The sequence below is a fragment of the Athene noctua genome, chromosome 12 (assembly GCF_965140245.1).
Source record: "Athene noctua chromosome 12, bAthNoc1.hap1.1, whole genome shotgun sequence".
In the NCBI taxonomy this organism is placed as follows: domain Eukaryota; kingdom Metazoa; phylum Chordata; class Aves; order Strigiformes; family Strigidae; genus Athene; species Athene noctua.
The window spans coordinates 15,651,396-15,666,045 of NC_134048.1; the positions used below are offsets into that span (position 1 = coordinate 15,651,396).

Consider the following 14,650-nt stretch of genomic DNA (forward strand, 5'->3'; position numbering starts at 1 on the left):
CACTTCCCTTCTGCACCTCGAAAAGACAGGTATAATGATATTCTTATTTTGTAGACTAACACACTTTAGAACACACGGATGACTGGTTTGGCCCCAAATCATGTCACTAGGTAGCAGGGCTGGCATTCAAACCAGGTGCTCTCCACATCCAGGCATCTGTCCTAACCACTGCAGCAGCAGCTTCATCACTGACACAAGCGTATTGACAGAGCACAAAACACCCCATGCTTTGAAGCGAATTGTTACACAGATATATTTATTGCATTGCAGTCCCAGCAATTTTAAATATAAACATTTATATTTGGAAAGCAGAATATTGCAAATTCAGTATTATTCAGTATGTTCATAGCAGCATCAGCTTCCTAAGAAACAAAATATTTAGGAAGACAGAGAAGGAATTACAAACGGATTACACTCTCATTTATCACCATTTGACCAAAATCTGGTATTGCAGCTGTGAAACAGATATTGAAGTCACCAAATCTGACCTTGCAGACATAAGTAATTTCAAGACTGAAGTGCGTCATTGTACCTGATATCTTGCACATTTTTAGTGTGCCAAGACATAAGGCTAACAGTCAAGTGCCTGAAGAGGGCAGATGATGTATGTATCTGCGTTACCTGACATAGTTTTAATAACAATACTTAGCACTTGTATAGCACTCACCGCTTCCCCAAATCCTTGTGAGACAGGCAAGGATTGCTCTCAGATGGATCACGGCTGTGGAGCATAAGGGAGAGGGAGGGAAACGGCTTGCCAAGGCCATTCAGTGAGCAAGTGGCAGTAGAGGGATCAGAATTTGTCAGCACCTGACTTCCAATCCCATGTCAGTCTGGTAGGTCATGCTGCTCCTCTGTGGTTCGTTAAGGAAGTTTTGTAGATGATAATTGGTTAACAAGTCCCAATCCGTGCAACTACAGTGGATGCATGCACCATTTGAAAAGGTCAACACAACTGCTCCCCTCGTCATGCCCATTTTAGTTTTAAAGGAACTGAACACTTCTCTGGTTTTCTCATCTCAGAATGATCTGTCATGCTGAAGATACAATGACACAGCTGCACTTTGCTTTGAAGCAGTGAAAATCAGAAGCAATCGCTATAGGAGCGGGAACAGCTTTCATTTCTTTCCTGAGGGAGAGCACTGATCTTTTGAGAGGAAAAAAGGATGGATATGTTTTTACACAAACTGATCAAACTACTTTTCATTCTAAACGAATACAAGACTGACTGAAAGTCTCAGGTGTACTAATTTTCTTCAGCTAAGTCATCCAAGTGTACACTATGAAGCTAGCAGCTAATAAAATAGTTATCCAGGAACATCAGAAGGCATTTTCCTTCCCTGACAGGCCTTCACTTCTACCAGCTAAGAGCAAGAGCACTTACAGTGACACTCTAAAAGGACTTGTAAACATCACGAGACAAGCCATCTCTGATATTCCTCCACTAAAGTAGTGCTTTCTCCTGCACCCCCAGGAAGCTAACAAGGATAACCAAGCCTCCTACCATCCCTGCCTCAAAAGGGGAAATCTGCTTACTTGTTTTTTCTCCCACTGGGTTTCTTCTGCAAAACCGTATCGGGGACTAGGGACAGAGTCGCAGAGACTCCTGGGGCACAGCTCACAGCTCACACGCTGTGAAACACTCACGGCGTAACGGGGGCTGCGCTCGAGGACCGTCCCTGCACACCCCCCTTCACCTAGAGAGCACAACCGCCCAGTGCTGGCCAAGGTGTGCAGAGCGTCCAGGCTAGAAAGCAACCTCCCATTTCAGGAAGCTAACACCAAGTAATTCCTCTCTCCACTACTTTTTCTTTTTTTTTTTCTGCTTTCCCACTTTCAGCATGCCATGAAAGCCTGTAGTTGGGAGAATGTACAGAGGGGTACACGTTATACTTACAGTAGCTTACACACTTCTTTTTTCCATCAAGAAAAGTTTTCACCAAGCGCACTGATCCTGCAGTGCCCACCTGGAGGACGATGGTCAGATTGCCTTACCTATCTCCTCCCAAGTGGCCTCTTTTTTTTTTTTTTGTCCAGGCTGATAATGGGTAAAAAAGATGTCAGCAAATGATGCTCTTAAATAGTAAGGTTTTTCTCCACAACATTTCTTCCATGTAAGAACCGATGCTTTTTCCTACTGATACACTGGCAACATCTGACACAAAAAGCTGTGATTTTAAAAAAATTGTTTTTCATTTCAAGCAAATTTTAACTGCTTTGCTTACATCCAGCTGTTCCCAGTCATCTTAGATTAAGTCAGAACAGAAGTCATAGGACCTCCTGAAAAATCAGTGTTTCCTTCTCATGACAGTGGCTCTTAAAAACACCTTTTAGATATGAAAAGAACACTACTGGCTACATCAACTGCACAATACTTTAAAAAAAAAAAAGTTGTAATAATGTTTATCTGGAGGCAAGGCACTGCTGGAAAAAAGACTGACCAAGCCGAAGTTTCTAAATGAAAACCCTACCAGGGTACCAGGGTATTAATATTTTTTGTAAACTAAACAAATGAAGCTCAGCTTAGACTCTATCCTCCTTTGCTAGACTTTTAGCTTGTTATCTAGAAGGATATTACTAAGATTTTAGGTCTCTCCCCTTGAGTTCCTACTGCCACTGGCTGCCCCTGTCTTCTGCTGTTCACCTACTCAGATCTCACCACTATGTACACTGCAGGGTCTTGAAAAAGGTAACACGGGACAGCACATCATGAATCCTTGTATTTGTCATCTTCTTATGGGCAAGGATAATAATGCCAAGAAAACTTGAAACTTTGCATGGAGCTAACTCTGTAGATGTTAGGATGGTAAACTGGAGTTGCTTCTTTAGAAACTCTCATTGTACAGTTAGACTGTTAATACGTGTCTGCAAACTAAGCCACGCCTCTTAGCTGCTTTTTACAGGTGCTTAATTCACTCTAAATTTTGGCATGTTTAGGCCCACCTACCATCAAGCCTGCAAACTGGGAGAATTAGCTTTGAAATTACTATTTCACTCTAGGAAGATCATCTTCCTTCACTAGAAGGGAAGTATTTCTTTATCATCTCTTCTCCCAGTTGTGGCTTCATACATTTCCATTTTTTCATCTTGATAATATCCTTAGGAATAGGTATTTTTGGCTTACAATACCTTAATTACAATAAGAATTCCACTAATTCTGTAATACCTTAGTTTTTCAACATAATTTCTAGTAAGTATTAGCCTTTCATAACATTATAGCAAAGACTGCCTTAGGATTGCTATAGTACAAACTTTGAATTTTTAAGCCAATGTCAAGAAGAAAAAGCATGAACTGAAATAGTTCTGGGCTACAGAAGATGCATGTTTTAGCATTTATATTTTACAATTTGCAATGCAGGCAGGAGAGAAAACATCCTCACACTGATTCACAGTATTTTGCAGTTATGCTTTGAGGCAGACACTAACATGTAACTCAACAGCTTCTCAGAGTCTGCCTGGCTGAAGGAAGCACTGCATCACTGCTACTGCAGCTGCATTGCTTCCGAACGGGTGTGGTGCTGCGCCTTCCAATTTTACTCAGTTGCAGAGCTTGCAGTTTAAGATGGTGGTTGTATTTCTGATCTGTTTAATCAAAGACAGGAAGTTTACCACATCCTCAGAAACTCAGTGTTTTCACAGTTTGCTGTCCCTGCCACCTTTCCATTTTCTTTCAAGATTCTGGATGAAATAATTGTTTCCACCAGTCTCATTTAGTTCAGTGCCAGTAAGCCATAGAAAGGGTACATGTGGGCAGCATGTTGGACAGAATGTCAAATTCAACAAAAATGAGACATTTCTTCTCTCCTGTTTTTTTTCTGGACACATTCACCCATGGTGATTCACAGATGCAAGTGGGTGACTGCAACAGCAAACTAGGAAAACCTAGCACTGTGGGAAGGAAAATAAGAAAAAAAAAAAAATATTAAAAAATCGGTTTACTCCAATCGATCCAAGATGAGTAATTCTTCTGACCAAATAATTCCAAAAGTCTGGAGAGAATACTGTGAAAACCAATAGCCAAAGGCTATCTAGATGCAAAACTAGATGGGGTAACATTCCTTAGGGAGGGGGAAAAAAAAACAGTAGACAGTCAAGCCTACTCCTGCTGAGAGACCTTGTCCTGCTTCCAAATGATACAGAACCGAAAGCTGCATCAGAAACAACGAATCCAGAAACTGAAGAACAAGACTACTTCAGTAACCACCTGGTGAGGACATGCTAAATACCTGTCTCCAGATCAGAGAATTCTACCAATTAACAAGCTGGACAAGCCAGTTGAGAGAAGGAACTAAATCCACACTTTTTACAAGCTCTTTTTCCCCCTTTGGCCTTATCTATTCTACTACCACAGTCCTGTTTAAGAATTGTTTGATAAAAATGAAGCAGCTGTGCAAAAGTTTCCCAATAAATAATCCCAGACATGATATCCATAACTTCAGGGTAACACTGCAGCTCTCAGCCTGATCCTCCCTACCAGTTCCCCTCACCCTGGCAGCATAGCACAGTTTTATGCTGTGGCTCCATGAAAACCCCATCCAGACGATCTGCAAAGCTCCCTAGAACTGTATCACTGTACAAATAAAATCACCACTCTTAAAGTAACCATGAGACTTGGCTCCCTGCTGAACTGTGAGGGCAATGAGAAGATATATGATGACACTGTGAGATACATCTAACACCACATTCCAAGACTACTGCACTACACTGTTTCTGCACCTGGCATCGTGGCATTACAGAAGTTTCATATTCATCTGCTATTTCAGAAATGACTGTAAAAAATTCTCAAATTATCACACCACTTCTTCAAAGGTAGTTCAGAAAACTGCTCCTTGCAGTAGTTTGGTACCTCACCACAAACACACTTTAGGAATCACTACTGAGCACCGGGCTGCACAATGTCCTAGAAATACTGGACAGGTTGCAATCAGTATGTGGATCCTTTCCAGAGAGTTCTTTATATTTGGGCCAGAGCTTTTTCACTCTCTCACAGCTCTCTGTTTCTTAAGACTGCCTCCTGCTCCTACTCTTCATTCTTTAGCATAATGACTTTGGGTGTTTGCTCACACCACCTTTGTGACACTGCAGGAATAGAGGAACAGCTAGGAGCAGACAGCTTTTCCAACAAAGAACCTGGATTTCATGCTGAGTTTGGAAAAGGAAAAACATGGAAAGAAATAACCAGAAACAATAAACCAATCATAATAAAAAAAGCTCTTGTTTCCAAGGGTTGTTTACCTTTTTGGTTTTTTTTAAAAACAGATTTACATGAATACTTAAGTGAGGTAGAAGACTCCATTTCTGAACATCACATTCCATTTTATTATAGAGCAACTTTTTCTGAAGTATTAAACATGCAAGTGACAACACACATAGGATCACTTGCTTAGTCACAATCATGATGCTTGAAAGAGACAAAAAAAAAAAATCACAAATGCTATGCTTGAAAGAGACAAAATTAATAAAATAGCATTTTGATAATGGGCTTTAAAAAGATACAATGTCAGAAAAAGTAGGGAAAAGGAAGACATTTTGGAAGATCTGAAGTTGTAGAAGAGGCTGTATTTAGGAAGCAGCTTGGAAATAACTGGAGAGGTACATAGGGAAGTAGGAAACAAAACCACCAAATAAGCCATTAAATCAAAACTGAAAAAGAGAATTTTACCCAACTCCACAGATGAGACAACAATGAGAACAGAGAAGAAACAGTTTAATAATGAGGTAGAGCAAAAAAAGTAGATAAACTGCAGAGTTCTTAACCAGGTTTGTTGACTGAGGTGATTTTTTTGGAAGAATAGGTCCGTGATGATATAAAAATCAAGGCACAAACACAAGTCTAAGCACCAGAATTTTTCATAAAATGTATAAAAAGGAACTTGTAGATGTGAAGCAACAAACACCTGAAAGGTTTCAGAGAAGAACTTCTGATGAAAGACTGAGACTTCTAGTAGCAACTGAGAACTTGGTGAAATGTCAACTGCCAAGAGGGGAGTACAGCCACAAGAACATTCATGGTAGCTGTACCTTATCTAATGCAGCAGGCAGTATAAACTAGGTAGACAAAGAGAATTAAGAATATGAGGTAAAGAAAAGCAAGAATTCCATTAGATGTCATAGTACACAGGCCTGACACTCTTTGGTCAAGTATCAAGGGAAGAGGTCAAAACTAGTAGCCTTTGGCATGAGTGGCAAAGGCAGAGACAAGTCATCCCAAGCAATTTAAATAAAAACAAAACAATCAGAAGAAGGGAGAAAATCAACCCACAATCAAAAACATAATGAAGAAAAATACTTGCAATGAAAGCTGCAAAGAAGTCAGGAGCAGAAATAAGCCCCTTGTTTCTAGCTTCACACGTTTCTATAGTTTGTGAGGGTTCTGGATAGTTGGCAACCACATAGAAAACCAGCCAGGAAGGGTTCTGAAAGCCAGGACAACCAAGGGTGAATAAAAAAAAAGAAATCTTCCTAAACTAGTTTAGAACATTCTGAGAAGACAAAGTACTGACAGGAGAAGGGGAAAAATAAAAGTTAAAAAAAAATGGGAAGAACTGCAGACCACATGAATACAAACAAGAACAGGACAAAAGGTGAGGAAACAAGAACCTCCAAGAGAAGAATCTTTTCAGGGCCTAGTCTTGGTTCATAGTAGGAAGAGATTACAGCAATAAAGCTATGTATAATAAGAAACTGTAGATATTCTTTCCTTTCCTTTTTTTTCCCCCCACTCTTGATGAAACTGTTTTGCCTCAACAGTACTTTTTATTCTGAGGCAGTTCTGTCCCAGGCTGAACTTGGGTTTGCGGCTCAGTGGCTGAGCTGATCAGCCATCCAACCCCATGTCATCTGAAATGTTGACATCAAAGTTTCAGGGTCCCCCAGAGGCATACAGCTGCTTTGTGTGTCCTGCTAAACGATTTCTGTATTTCACCCAAACACCAGACATCCCCCTAACAACAAGCAAGTGGCATGCTGCACAGAGTACAGTCACTCCGTCTAAGGATTTACGACCTCTATATGCAATACAAGACCTGCAATAAAGCAATTTCTCAGCTTTATCTTAAACACACATGGAGCTGCTGCAAAGCTTAAGGTAGTTAAGATAAATACAGTAATAGCAGTGGGAAATCTAGTGTCCTTTGCCAACTAAAGGGAACAGACTAGAGAATTTTACAGCTTTATTTACCCTCCAACTTCTGCATGTAGCTCTCTTGGAAAGCAGTTTATACCTGCAGAAGCCTGGTCTGGTAGCTTAACAACCTTGCTAAAAATAAAACCACTGATAAGTTGAGTTTGACTTTTATACTTCAAAACATTTTTAGGTACACCTCCAAGGTTCAGTTCAACTGGAATCAGATGACACATCATCCATATGGATACGAAAGACCCATGAAGGTTTCTGCTCCATGAGAACTGCTGGAGACACAGCACCTCTAGTTTCAATAGAGGGAACTTGAAGGCGCTTAGATACAGTACAGTTGTGCTCAGCACAGACACTTAAATCTGAGAAGAAAAACTACATCTTTGCAAACTTCACTGTTACACTAAATAGCAACTGGATTAGATATAAAAGTACAATTTTCCATCTGCACCCACAACATTCACAGATAAACTCCAAATATGGAGGTCCCTGGATCAGCTACATTACCTGCTTGCTGGTGACACAGGGCTAAAGCATAGCATTATAAATAGAAGCCTAAGCTCTGATACTGAAAACAAATTAAAGTCCTGCCATCATTCACAGAAAAAGAGCAGTTTTCAATTAAGATTTCTCTTACTGAAATTGAATTGAAATGAAAATTCAATTCAATTTTCTATCACACAGGGCATTGCAGAGCTAACTATGAAGAGGCTAATAGCCATCAGTAGTATGTCACTCCACCCTTTTATAGACTATTTCAAATGACTGTCAGAATTATGTCTGAAAAAAAGACATCCATGTAACAAACGCATATAAACTGTTGGTTTCATTAGCAATCTTGAGATTACTCAGCATTTGTGATTCATTTTAGGTGGAGATCTAATCTTAAACTCCTTACATGCGTGCCACAATTAGCTCCTATGATTGAGTACACCAAAATTGTCTTCCAACCCTCTCCATTTAGCTTTGTAAGCAGTGAGATCTGTGCTTGCTTCCCTCATCTCACAGAAACAAATGCACTGCCGATCTTGTCCTGAGACCCCCAACAGAGATCTAAGGAGGCTGCTTTGGCATCAAGCTCAGGATGCTCCAGTTTGAATTATTTCTCCTACCTTGTTATGGCAATGGGAAACCAGTCACAGAACCATCATACTTCATGAGAACGCTAAATAGCAATGAGAGCTGCAGCAGCAATTCATGCTATCACATAAATACACTTTGGCTCAGTCAAGTCAATGTGCTAAATGGACAAGCAAGACATTTTCTCCTCGAATAAAAATCTGGTTTATGTGACGTGTGAACACTTGCTGATAATCCACTTTGGGTCGTCTTTTTCTCCGTGACTGGCTTCTTGCACGGGTACCACCAGCACTGGCACCCTCTGTGTGGGCAGTCCCGCTACCCACATCACCTTCACCTCTGGCAGACAGATGCAAACTGTCACCGGGCATCTTCTTTTCTCCAGCTCTGCCCAAGCGTTTCTGCCTCTCACGCTCATCTTCTGCTTTCCCTCGTCCTGACCCAACTTTCAATCCCAGCGTCTGAGTGTCATTTGTCAGGGCTAGTTCCTCCGAGACAGTCTTTGAGTCGGCTCCCTTCTTCACTGAGGACTCCTGCAGCTTGAGTCTGTCAAACAGCTGTAAAAGAATATTTGTGTATATGACCATATTCATAAAACAAGAGAGACTGCTTGTTCAGCATTTCTACCTGGTTATCAGCACATACAATCCCACACCAGAGCTTACAATACACAATTAGTGAAGAATCTCTACCAGCATTAAAGACTGTGTTTTCCTGCCAAAGCCAAACAGTGACATCAGGTGAATGGCTCTCTTGCATGTGCATGAGTCTTTATGAGAGCACCGAGGAATTTAATTTGGGGAGCAATACTGATGTGCAGTAGCATTTAACTTTGGTCAGAAACAACAGAAAGCTACAAGTTCCTCCATTAGCTCACTTTCCCCAACACTCTTGTAATGTTGTCAGATAGTATTAGAGATTTCCATTCTTGTGTCCTCAGGCCAGACTTGAATCCCCAAGATAAGGGGCCTCAATTAGCAGAGCGTATACTGAAAAAATGATGGACCTTCTGTGTTCCCCAAAACAAACTAAAAGATGCCGTGGGGGTATTCTGGGAGGTGAGCAGACCACAAACAATAGAAAAATAGTAAGAGCTACAGCAGCAGATCCAAAGCACTGTATGAACTCATTAATCTAAGAATACATGGTGCTGAAACTGGAAAAGGAACTTCTTTTACTCTAGCAGCAGGCAAACTTTTATGAAATACTGACAAATGAAAAGGATTCTTGGTTAGCCTGGCTCTTCCCAGCAACAGGATGGAAAGCCAATCCCTGTGAGAGTGGCCTAAAGGAACAATTGATTATATTTAACTAATCTTTTAAAAAGGAAGGGTGGGATCTATCAGAAAACAGATTTAAATGGCAGGAATTTGAAAGCAAATTCCTCACAATGGAACTGTTTAAAAGTTTTTGTGATGCTTCTCTGGTGTTCACAAGGCCCAGAGCTATGCCATTCAACAGGCAAAGCCCTGTCACATTTATTTTCCCTTCATTGTTCAGAAGTTCATCTATCATCTCTTCAACTTTTTTTTTCAGCTGGATCCTAGAGAGTGTCTTGCTTTGGAGCAACATGCAGAATCTTGGGCATCACAGTACCTAGACTAGAAGTTTCAAGTCACCAAACATACTGTTTCATTGCCTGGAGACAAAGACTGTCACTCCATGAACACTACTACCAGAGTTATGCACTGCCAAATCACCTGGCGGGACAAATGTGGACCAGATCAGACACAGGTGCAAAAAACGCATAGAACAAATATATGAAAAACCACAGAGTGAGCTTATAGAAGGTCAGCATATTGCACAAAGCAGTGGCAGCAACTGTGATCTGATATTAGCAGCTCTAAAGTAGAACTTCTGTAACTATGGCCAAAGTACTTCCAAAAAGGTGAGAAAACTGTTTGTTTTTTTTTTTCCCCTAGATCAAGTCATTTTATATTCATCTGTAATAAAAGGAGGTAAAAATATTTCAAATATAAATATAGTTTTCCAATTAATGCTCCTCTTTTACCACTTTGAAAAAGGAGATACTAAAAAAATACGAAAACTGGAGATGGGTACCTACCCGGGTTAGTGTGAGCTGCGGTTCTGCATAGAAAGCTTTGCCCATTACTGGTTTCCTGTATGTCTCATCCACATCTGTCAGGGCCTAGAAGATAAAAAAAATTGAAAGATCAAAATTAAAAGAAAACATGGAGGAGCTTTGGACCAGCTTTGTGTCACAGCATTATGAAATTATGTTCTATCTGAGAGAAAATCCATCCTAGGAACAAGCTGTTCTTTGGAGCCAGTTTCTTAATCATCTAAGTCGTACTGAGGTATAAAAGCAATAGCAAAGCCTTGCATCTATTCTGCATTACTTGCAAAATCTTTGTGAGGCTTGCCTGCAAAATCCTTCCCCCCTGCTCCCCATTTCCAAACTTGTCAAAGCTCTAGGCTCACAAATAATAGCTGCTTTTTCATCCACTGTCTAAGATTTTCAAGAAGTAGAACACAGGGAAAAGCTTTTGTCACTGACATCCCAGTGATGTGTTAGTGAAAAAAAACAGAGAAGCGGCTACCACTCTAAGCAGATCGGGTTTGCAGAGAAAGCTTTGGAAGCTTCTGATATTCCTCATATTCCACCCTCCTGGGTTCTTATACAAAACCTTTGAAGATGCTGGGAAATCTTTAAAGCTTCTCTCTCACCTAAAACCTCTCTAAGAGGGCTAGGCACCTCTCCAACATACCAATCCAACGCCAAGCACCACTTAACGCCTGAAACCCAGCACCAGTGGCAAGGCAAATTACCTTTATGAAGCACAATACCACATCAATCTTCTCAAAACATAGTTTGCTTAAACCTGTTGCAAATTTCAAGTTTTCAATATAGCAGTTATAAATCAAGGCCTGGAATAATAATTACCATATTCCAGAACTTGTCAAATGCAACCAAAAACCCTGTGCAGACTCCACGAAGCCCTTTGAAAGTGCGGATATGGACATTGATTTTTACACCATCTCGGACACAGCGATGAAGTTCCCCCAGTGGGCTGCCTTCGTGGACTAAAACAGAAAGAGAACATCACCAGTCTTCAACAAAATACATATATATATAAAATATGTAAAAATCTACTCTACATGGAGTATGGCAGATCTTGGTACAACACTTGTCTTCCCAGCAAAATAAATGAGAAGCCCCAGAGCACTGTAACATGCTGTGGTTGTAATTACTAGACCACCAAAACTCTTCCTACAGTGGGGACAGCAGAGACTTTAGAAAACATGAAGGTTTTGCTTTACACAACCCGCAGCCAAATCAGCCTTGGCAGAAAGGTTTTTTGCCACATTTCAAAAATAAAATTCAAAAATTAAGTAATGCTAATCTTAAATAAAAATGGTTCGGAGGGAACAGAAAGCCCACGGAGGCAGAGAGAATTTCACAGAAAAGGCAATGCCTAGCTAAGGCTACCTCAGATTAGTTACAATCTGTTAATAAAGTATTGTATCAGATCCTTTTTCTTCACAAGGAGATTTCTGAAACAATGTATGACTCAAAGTTCTTCAACTAACTAAACTGGATCAGTTTAAATTGATGAAAATGTATTGTTTCAGTTAAACTTTCAGCAGCCAGCTGAACATCCTTCAAAGATGTAAAAGTCTTTGGCAAAGAAATAAAGTGACTATAAGCAGCAGTGGCCAATGAAACCACGCTAAACGATAGAAAAATAGTGCTTTTAGTCAGGGCAAAACCAAAGGAATTCAGTAAAACATACAGCTTACTTGGTACACATAAGCCTTATCTGCACACTAGAAATCTTTGCAAGTGTGAATTTCCTGAGTAGTTGATATTATTTACTACACAACCTCCATCCATGCCATGGTGAAGCGATTAATTCCAGTGTTAAATTACAGCTAATGCTGTACAATTCCTACTAAGAGTCAGGGGAAAGTATTGGTCTGAATTCTCACACAGTTCTTCATATTAATAAAATATCTGAGTCAGAGATGTTCTCTCACCTTGTGCTTTAGGGACTATATATTTAAGGTTTGATTTGAACACTAAAAAATGCATCCCGTGAGTGCAAAAATGTTACCCTGTGACAGCTGATCTGCAGTATTTGGCTGCATAGTAATTCTTAGCCACAGCAGGGAAATCTAAAGCAGTTTCCTCTGAATTAACCTGATCACATTTATTTTCTGAGATCCACTGTCTTCTTGCCAGCTGAAAATTGCTTTCACACAGAGCATAAGCTGCCTCAGTACCTCCCAGCTCTGTTTATGGGGGACTTTTCATGAGTCTCGGTGCTTCTTTCATCTGAACTGATGACAAATTATGTTCTGAATTTACAAGTCCATCATGGCAACTACAGATGACACCACCGCTACATCAGATTGATGCTTTTAATCAGGTAACAGTATTTTTTCTAATCAACCCTGAGAATTTACAGGACCATTTTAGATTTAGATTTTTTTTAGATTTTAGATTCCAACATTCCCTTTACACAGGAACTTTATCTACAACTTCTTACAAAAATCCAAGTACAATCTTTATTTCCAACTATGCCTGTGCTTGTCAGCATGCCATGAGGCCTGGCGGGAAACACTACAGCTCTACCAAATCAGACAATACATGCTCTTGCCCATTTTCCTTGCTGCGTAAAATTCTGACTTCAGGACAAACCTCCAACTTCACCTGATCAAAAGGGGAGAACACATCATCCTAAAACCTTTCAATAATCAGTTTTGGTGTCTAAGCAAGAAAAAAGTTCTGCTTTGGGTATGCAGAATTTAACATTCTGGGCTTTGCCTTTTTATAAAAAGAACATTAAGAGGAAGCTGTTGATTAGAAGAGATACTTTGATTTCAAACACCACTCAGATTTTTAATTAACTCGACTAAAGTTACATCTCGTTTGATAGCAATGCCATTTGATTCTTGGTGTAGGTGCACAAGTTGCACCCCTTCATGTTTAGGGGCTACTACCATGACTACACTCTTAAGTTTATACAAGAAATTTTTATCATCATCACAACTGATGAATTTAGCAACATCACAGCTGCGCTCACCTCCATCCGCTGTTCTACCATCATATTACTAGAAACGCTAGTGCTGTATTTATGCCCGCAGGACGCACAGTTAGTAACCAAGACAGAGCAGCATTAGACTCCTGCTGTGGTTATGATTTAACTTTGAGCTGCATGAACACAAGTCTGATTCCTGATTTAAAAATAGTACTTTTGAAATCACAGCAGTTTCTCATCCTTTTTTCCTTAAAATCAAGAGGATGAACGTAATTAAACAAATAGCATCACCATAACAAAATCAGCATCATCTCTGAGTAAGCAGTTCTGTGAAATGCACCGTTCCTCATTCCTGCACACAACCTTCCCGGCCTTTTACCTAGCACGCAAGTACCATTTTCCACTCAAACTCCATCATTTCCCACCTCCGACCCACCCCGACCACTTCCTGCGGCCGCCGCCCTCTTCAAACCTCCAAACTTCCCCAAACTCCATCCCGAATCCACGCTGCCGGGAACAGCCGGGCCCAGCCCGCAAGCCTCGACCCCACCTCAAGAGCCCCCACAGCCCGCACTCCGCCCCACCCCGCGCAGGCCCGGTCCACGCCCTCACACCTTCCGCCGTCCTCCCGCCCCAGGCGGCTCCTCAGCCCTTACTCCAGCCCCCCACCTCACTGCCCTTCCGCACCCCAGCGCGCCCCCGCCCGCCGCCCCCCTCAGCCGCCGCGGGGCCGCGCTCCCTCAGGCCGCCCGCGCCCTTACGGGGCATCCTGGTGAGGACGTTCCGCGGCGCCCGCCGGCGCCGGGCCGCGGCACCGCCCTCGGCCGCCTCCTGCTCGGGGCCCGCGTTGACCATGAGGCTGCGGAGGCGCTGGATGCGCTCGGGGTCGGCGGCGGGCGGGCCGCGGCGGGCGGCGCGGGCGGCGGGCGGGCCGCGGCGGGCGGGAGCGGAGCGGCGGCCGCGCGGGCGGAGCAGGCCGCGCTGGAAGCTCTCGTACTCGGCGAGGTTGTTGAAGCAGGGCGCGGCGGGGAAGGGCAGCGGCGTGCTGGCGGAGTACAGCGCCAGCAGCGGGTCGAAGCGGCTGGAGCTCACGTCCAGGCGGCTGGGGCTGGGGGAGCGCTCGGGCCCGGGCCGGCGGCGGGGGCGCCGCTGCTCCGCGCCGCCCGCGGCCCCCTCCTCCTCCTCCATGGCGGGCAGCGGGCCGGCCCGCCGCCAGCGCTAGGGGGCGCTGCAGCCCGGGAGGGGAGGGCGCGGCGCCGCGCGCGGGACGGGGCGGGGCCCGGGCCCGGGAGGCCCCGCCCACCGGGACCGCTCGGGAACTCCGGAGTCGCTGCGGTTTCCCTCCTCGCTGCATCGCCGGTTAAGCGGCCCCACACCCCGCTGCAGCTCCACCTGCCCCCAGCCCCAGGCAGTGAAACGGCGCCCGGCGAAA

General features: G+C 42.8%; 1 protein-coding gene across 1 annotated transcript; it reads right to left on the reverse strand.

The window, feature by feature from the left end:
* Window positions 1-229: 229 nt before the first annotated feature.
* On the reverse strand, window positions 230-14,406 carry LSM11 (LSM11, U7 small nuclear RNA associated). Its single transcript, XM_074915899.1, has 4 exons — window positions 13,980-14,406; window positions 11,121-11,260; window positions 10,281-10,364; window positions 230-8,772 (listed from the first exon to the last, which is right to left on the reverse strand). The coding sequence occupies exons 1-4, from the start codon at window positions 14,404-14,406 to the stop codon at window positions 8,368-8,370; spliced, it is 1,056 nt and encodes a 351-aa protein (XP_074772000.1). The 3' UTR covers window positions 230-8,367.
* Window positions 14,407-14,650: the final 244 nt, after the last annotated feature.